The sequence below is a fragment of the Borostomias antarcticus genome, assembly GCF_949987555.1.
Source record: "Borostomias antarcticus genome assembly, chromosome: 21".
Taxonomy (NCBI): domain Eukaryota; kingdom Metazoa; phylum Chordata; class Actinopteri; order Stomiiformes; family Stomiidae; genus Borostomias; species Borostomias antarcticus.
This window is the reverse complement of record NC_140254.1, coordinates 631,989-639,488: the sequence shown is the minus strand read 5'-3', so window position 1 is coordinate 639,488 and position 7,500 is coordinate 631,989. Positions and strand designations below refer to the sequence as shown.

General features: G+C 49.5%; 2 protein-coding genes across 2 annotated transcripts in view; one reads left to right on the top strand and one right to left on the bottom strand.

Annotated features, from left to right (window-relative positions):
- Positions 1–104, top strand: part of LOC311323299 (cyclic AMP-responsive element-binding protein 5-like) — a gene marked incomplete at both ends in the record, with an annotated part of 12,377 nt that extends 12,273 nt beyond the window's left edge. Inside the window, one exon of the mRNA XM_084455500.1 lies at positions 1–104. This exon is cut by the window's left edge and continues 45 nt beyond it. Coding sequence (XP_084311626.1) covers positions 1–104 — 104 coding nt within the window.
- Positions 105–2,766: 2,662 nt separating this feature from the next.
- tril (TLR4 interactor with leucine-rich repeats) lies at positions 2,767–5,301 on the bottom strand (the record flags this gene model as incomplete). Its single annotated transcript, XM_084455499.1, has 1 exon — positions 2,767–5,301. One exon carries the CDS (start codon positions 5,299–5,301, stop codon positions 2,767–2,769), a length of 2,535 nt encoding a protein of 844 aa, XP_084311625.1.
- Positions 5,302–7,500: the final 2,199 nt, after the last annotated feature.

Here is a 7,500-nt window from a genome sequence, read left to right as displayed (position 1 = left end):
GCTCGCGTCCGCAGGCCATCCAGCACAACAGCATCTCCACCTCCTCGGCTGCAGGGGGCGACGCGGCGCACCAGCGCCACATGGAGATCCAGCACACACACTAGAGTCACCCCTGGATCTATGGATGTTTCTAGAAAGTCTACAGGTGCTCCCTCTCCTCATCTCCTGGCCTCCACCAGCGCTGAGATGGGAGGGTTTCTCTCCAAGCCTCGAATCATTGGCTCTTTAACACTGTGATGGCCACCTGATGTGTGTGTGTGTGTGTGTGTGTGTGTGTGTGTGTGTGTGTGTGTGTGTGTGTGTGTGTGTATGTATGTATGTACTGTATGTGCGTGCGTGCGTGCGTGCGTGTGTGTGTGTGTGTGTGTGTGTGTGTGTGTGTGTATGTATGTATGTATGTATGTGTGTGTGTGTATGTGTGTGAGAGCGTGCGTGCGTGCGTGCCTGCGTGCGTGTGTGTGTGTGTGTGTATGTGTGTGTGTCTGTGTGTGTGTCTGTGTGTGCACATGTTTTTTTTGCGAGGGAATCTTAGACTGTCTCTGTTGACAGTAGTCTGACTGGAGATCACCCAGGACTTTTGTAACACACCCATTCTGAATGTGTGTGTTAAGTATTGTAACTTGCACAACAAGTATGTCTACAAGGAGTCTCAGTTATTGGGGAGGCAGCAGTGTATGTGTATAGTTGTGTCACCTTAAGCCTTCTGAAATTCAGAATGTGAATGCAGAATAATATGACTGTATATTTCATACAAACAGCATCAAGACCTACGAGTAGAATTTCCTTATTGTAGAATCTCTTCAAACAGACCCAATTTTTCTTTCAGGAGCAGTTTGGTACTTTAGTTCAGAATCCCTGTGAAGCACTTCATATTTCCCTACAGGGTGCATTTATCTTCTAAACCGGCCTAACATAGTAACAAACTGCATCCTTTTAAATTGTCTGTATTGCGAATTAGTTTTGTTTCACCTTTTGTATTGTACAGATATTGACAATCGCTGAAAATAAAAGCACGTATTCTGGTAACAAAGTGTGAATGTGATACTATGGTTGGATAGGTTTACTTTAGCCATGCTTTCAGCTAAAAGGTACAAAGAAAATGACGTTTGTGCAATCGCTGATATTTTGTATTAATATGGGTGTAATTGATTTGCTATATATTGCTATATAACGCTCAGTTAACCAATAATTGGAACCCTGGCCTCAGCAAACAGGAAAAGGGTCTTGTCTGCCATCTAGTGACCACGGCTGGAACTGACGTCAATGTGAGTTCCCCACCACAAATGAAGCACAAACATCTGGATCTTAACACAAATTATGGAGACACAATAGAACACACATTCTTTTCAACAGAGAGTCCACCTCATCATAAAGATACAATTCAATCTGCTATGAGCCTAGGCAACCTTTGGTCACAGTTCATTTTTGTGGGAGATTTATACATTTTGGTTTCCCAAAGTCTCTCCCAGTCATTGTTTTTCAAACACTAATCAATTGAAATACTGTATTGATAAATAAACATTAAACATAAGTTACATACATGACTCCTCCTTAATATCTCAGGTCTGTTGCCTGGTCTGTGTCTGGTCATATGATAACCCTGTTTTAAGCTGTGTATGTCTGTCTCTATGTGTAATTGTAAGTGTCTGAATGTGAAGCCAAACGTGGCTGAGTGTGGGAGGTACTCCACCCTGTCTACTCAAACAACGGCCCACTTAACTACTGCCAGACCCAGTCATGTCAGACACGCACACACAAACACACACATACACAGACACATCCACGCACACACACACTCATGCATACCACGTACACACATTCAGAATAAGTCCGCCCGATTTTCTATACCTTGTTTATTTGTGTCAGGGTCAGTGAAACAAAGGATGTTGCATGCAACTATCATGGTTGACTATTGCACTTGCAAAAAAATGTCTGCCATTGTGATTGTTTGTCACACACACATAAAGGAACCGTGGGTCCAGCACTCACATTCTCAGGACACGAAAGTCTCATTCTCATACATAGTAATGAAAGTCTCATTCTCATACATAGTAATGAAAGTCTCATTCTCATACAGTAATACATAGTTCAGTAAAAAAAAGTAGAAAAAACATATCGAATGGAAGTTACAGACAATAATTTTTCTGCCAGCCAGCAGCTATCATTCATTGTAATTTCAGCAGGTTACAAATGACATTTTGTACAAAATCATATCAAAAGCCATAATGTTGTCTATAAGTTTAGTAATACACTAGTACCATTGAAATCATCTACACACACACGCGCGTGCACACACACACACACACACACACACACACAAATACACACATACACACACACACACACACACACAAATACGCACATACACACACACACACACACACACAAATACACACATACACACACACACATACACACACACACACACACACACACACAGGTGCAAGGAAATAGAAGAGGAAATGCATATGGCTTAGGAAGTACAGGAAGTCAGAGGGAACGACTTCCTGTGGAGACTGAGCCGGCTGTGATGAGCTCAGCTGTTTTGTCCAACCTTTAACCTTTAAGCCAACCCTAACATACATAAAAACATAACCCTACTGATCCTCCTGTTGTCAAGAACTTTCCCATTGTCCAAGCAAGAAGCTAGTTCTCTCTGTCTAACTCTTAGAACAGGGAGAAAGAGAAGTTCAACAAAGCTCCCTTTCATCCCACAACCATCTTCATACTTCAAAGTATGTTTCCCTGTGATGGTTCTCGTTGGTTCTAAGGTTCTAAGTTGTAGTCAGAGAATCTCGGCATGCCATCCCTGCGGGCTATGCTGTTGTCTAGGAAACGCTCACAAGGGAACTCGATGAGGTCACCCTCCTCCAGAGGTCCCAGCCGGGGCGGACGACTGCTCTGGAAGCTTGCGAAGTCTGTAGACACCGCCGCTGTTGCCATGGCGGCACGGAACGGCCGCCGGGTGGAGTACATGTGGCGCACGTGCACCGCCGACTTCCTCCTTTGGAGTCTGCGCCTCAGGCTCCGCCCCAGCCAGGCTCCGCCAATCACCAGCAGGAGCACGCCGTTACCCGCCAGCGTCGCTACAGTGACCAGCTGGAGGTCAGAGGTCAGTCCCCCGCCTGAGCGACGCGCCTCCGGCAGAGTGACCAATCCGGCGCAGTGGTCGCGTGGGGCAACCTGACACACAGCCCCTCCCACTACCCCCTCCACACACGCCATGTAGGTGACGTCTGGACTGAGCTCACGGAGGGTCACCGAGCGTGCGCCGCCACGGGCATAAACGTAGCGGGGGAAGCGGTCGGTGGTCCCGAAGCGGTCAAACAGAACCCGGTAGTGGACTTCGTTCAGTCCCGGTCCGGCTCCTGGCGTGTATCGGTGGTGGTCGCGTGTGGTCCAGTGGACGGCGACGGTGCTGGAAGTGACCTGGTCCACGGTCACGTTGGTAATGAAATGACGGTTGAACACACAGGGGTCAGTGACCACAGGCAACCCCTCATTCTGCCCCGCCCTGAACAGGTCAAACCTCTCCTCTCGCTGGACCACAGAGGTGGGCAGCTCCGGGGCAAAGCTATGGGGCTGGTTGTCATGGTTATCAATGGCGGTGGGGGGCGGAGCAGTGGTACGGGACAGGGGTTCTGTTGCAGGAGTGAAACCCCGCCTCCCTTTCACACGCTTCCTAACAGGGCTGGTCACCGTTTTCTTTCTCTTCCTCCGCTCCGACAACGGAGACTTCTCTACTGGACCCGTTCGGTCTCCCTGGACGTCCACCTCCTCCACTGCGTCTCCCCCCCTCTCCTCTCCCTCCATCCCCATCACCCCCTTTCTCTTGGCCTCACCCCTGCCCTCTCCCTCTGTCCTCAACGAGACTACTGCCTCTCTCTCCTCTCCCTCTGTCCCCCTCCTCCCCACGCTCCTCTCCTCTCCCTCTCTTCTCTTCTCCAACTTCAGCTCACCCCCCTCTCCTCTCCCCCTGTCCCCCAGGTCCTTCTCCACGACCCCCGCGCCCCGGCTCTCCACCGGCCCACTGTGGCTCTCACATAGGTGGGTCCAGTTCCCTGGGGCCTGTAGCTGGGAGCTGTTCACATAGTCCAAATACTTCCCCCTCAGCGTCGCAGGGTGATGACACTGCACGAAGACGGTCAGCAGCTTCCCCTGAGAATGTGCCGACGTCATCCACTGCTTCAGCTCCCCCAGGCGACAGTCGCACGTCCAGTTGTTACCATGGAGATCCAGATCGTACAGGACGCTGTTGAGTGCAAACACGTTACCGGAAATGCTCGTGAGCCGGTTGTCTTTGAGTTTCAAAACCCTCAGGTGCTTCAGCTGAATGAACGCCGATGAATCCACAGTGGAAATCCGGTTGCGACTAAAGTCCAGCTCCTCGATGCGCTCCAGCGAGTCCAGGATCCCCGCGGGGATCTCCTCCAGCTCGTTCCCGTCAATCAGGAACTCTCTCACGCCCGAGAGACCCTTCAGAGCCTCGCTTTCCAGACGGGAGATCCTGTTGTTGCTGAGAGAGAGCTTTGAAAGCTTTTTTAGATTTTGAAAGACGTGGTTTGCGACGTGTTGGATTTCATTCTCAGAGAGTATGAGTGTTGTCAAAGCCCTGAGCTGTGAGAATGTGAACACATTACGCACGGCGGACTGTTTGTTATGGGACAGGTTGAGAAAGCGGAGCTTGGTGAGCTTTGAGAAGGCATGTCTGTGGATGTGGTGCAGCTGGTTGGATTCTAGGTGGAGGTAATGCAGATTTGTCAAGCTTTTAAAAACCGAGTCCTGTAACATTTCTATTGCGTTCCCATCCAGTCGCAGTTTAACAAGGCTCTCCAAGTTACCAAACAACTCCGGGGTGATTTTCTTGATGTCATTGTTATTACTATATAAGATAGTTAACTTCTTTAGGGATTGCAAAGTCCCAGGGGGTATAGTTGATAGTAGATTATGACCCAAATACAACTCATCCAATTTGGAGAGTTTTTCGAACGCTTTTGGGTGGACGGTATGTATTTGATTATACTGCAGATTCAGCCGTTTTAGATTACTGTACCGTGTGAAATCAAAGGCGGAGATGTTGGCGATGAAGTTCCCCCCGAGGCTGAAGACCAGCACGTCCTCGGGGACTCGTGATGCGACTTTGGGCACTGCGCGCAGCCCGCGGTTCGTACACAGGAGGTGCTGCGCATGTTGGCAGTCGCAGCTCTCGGGGCAGAGGCCCCTGGCCGGTGAGGACAAGAGAAACCCGTCGCACGACAAAAGGAGAAAGCAGATGACTGCCACGAAATTACCGGTATCCATTCCAAATGGCAGTTGGCACAGGCGTCTGCGGCATTCCCTTTGTGTTGCTCAAGTGCAGTTACTTCGACTGTCCACTCTCATACTGGCGTCTGATATATCCATTATCCACTAGTTGCTCTGAAGTGGAAAGTGGTACTTGTTTAATGTGCAGAAGCTTCTGGATCCATGACTAAACACAGCGTTCAGCCATAGAATAAGTTAATTTGTGCGCTGCGCTCTTGTGCCGTGTGAGGAAACGCTCACCTCCCCAAGATCCTCCATCCCCCAAGTGGTCATCTGGTGCAAATTACAGACCTCCGCAAAAAAATGAGTTCAGACGCAGAGCGCTCTCTCTCTCTCTCTCTCTCTCTCTCTCTCTCACACACACACACACACACACAGTCACACATTGCACTAGCTCTCTCCCACACATACACACACCGCCCCTCCCCGAAACTCCGTCCCCGCCAAGACCAGATGTGGACAGCGCCTGGCGCACGGGACCCAATGCTGCGCGCGCGCGTTGCGTTCTCTCTCTTTCTCTCACGCACGCACGCACGCACGCACACACACACACACACACACACACACACACACACACACACACACACACACACACACACACACACACACACAACTGTAACTAATCAAACGCGTGGGAGATATGCATGCACGCCACATATATCGTATCCAATTCGCTACATGGAGAGGGAGAAAGAGAGATGTCCGAACCCTCGAACCCTTTGACCGAGTTTTCCGCGCCCCCGCCCCCCCCTGGTGCTCATATGGAGAAAGCATACGGGAAGCCTGTCTTCCCACCATGGGTCTCACTCGGACTCTCTAGACTCGCACTTGGATCTCCTCGCACCACCCGGTTCTCATGTCACTTAAAGAACAATGCTTGTCAGATTCACGCTCTAGTTCACACATTCACACTGGTTAAGAAATGCGTATGATATTGATTTAAGTGTTGAGCTCTGTAACATCGTGGCACGGTTGTGAGATGGCGTTTCTAGAATCGGGCTTCACTTTGAGGTTGAGTGGCCTACTCTACTCAGGCCCTGATCAGGCTAGGCTACATCAGACGTATGTAGCTGGGGAGGGTCGTAGCCTACTGATGGTGCCCAGATGGTTCACATTTCTCCAAGTGGAATTCAGGTCGTGATGTGTATGTGTTGAGGCTGCAGAGGCGTGCTGCCAAATCTACACTTGAAAGGCACAGAATTAAGAGCACAGAGTGGTTCATTGAGTTGGGGCAGTGTGCCACCCGACAGAGCGTTAGTATGATTTTGTCAAGGCACAATGCACTTTGAAAATGTGTGTCCCTAAGTGTGCCCCTGACACCTGGCCCTTTAAGACATAAGGTGGAGTCTTGTCCCCCATCACGAGCCCCCACAAGCACAGCCAGGCCTTTAGTTTAATGAAGAGGGGCCGTCTAGCTTCGTCAACCTGTGGAAAAACTTTTCGTTGACAGAGCTGATATACTGGCCAGCTGGAGATGTCTGTCAACTACAGAGAGGACAGGCAGACATTTAAAAAAAAAAAAAACTTCATATACAACACACATACACTCTCTCTCTCTCTCTCTCTCTCTCTCTCTCTCGCTCTCTCTCTCTCTCTTACACACACACACACACACACACACACACAGGGATTTTAACCACCCCTGAGAATGAGACCCATGATGCAATGTTTTCCAGAGCACTATTGTATGACTATTGTATCTGTAAACTCCTAGCCTACATTGCCAACATTGTGGGTGAGCCTTGACTCACATAGCCTCATTCTCATGCATTCTCCATGGACATCATACCGAGTCATTAGCCTTCATAGCACTGGGAACAGTGTGTGTCCATTTGTGTGCATGTATGTGTGTGTGTGCGTGTGTGCATGTGTGTGTTTAAAACGTGGCCCTGTCGGGGAACCCCCCTGTTTCAGCGAGGTCATTTCCTGTCTAGCCTTTCACATGAATATCTGCTCTGTCTCTCTCCCTCTCGCTCACTCACATTCCCTCCAAAACCATTTGTCTCTCTCACTTGGACGGAGAGGAAGCATTTATGATCCCTTCACATCCCGGTCTGAGCTTTAACCTGGAGCCTGGACAGTACCACACAATAGAATACAATACAATAGTTATGGAGGTCCAGACCCGGCATCTCTATGAGTGTATTGCTATGGGAGGTACAGCAGAGGAATCTGGATAGGTGAGTGAAAGAGGAA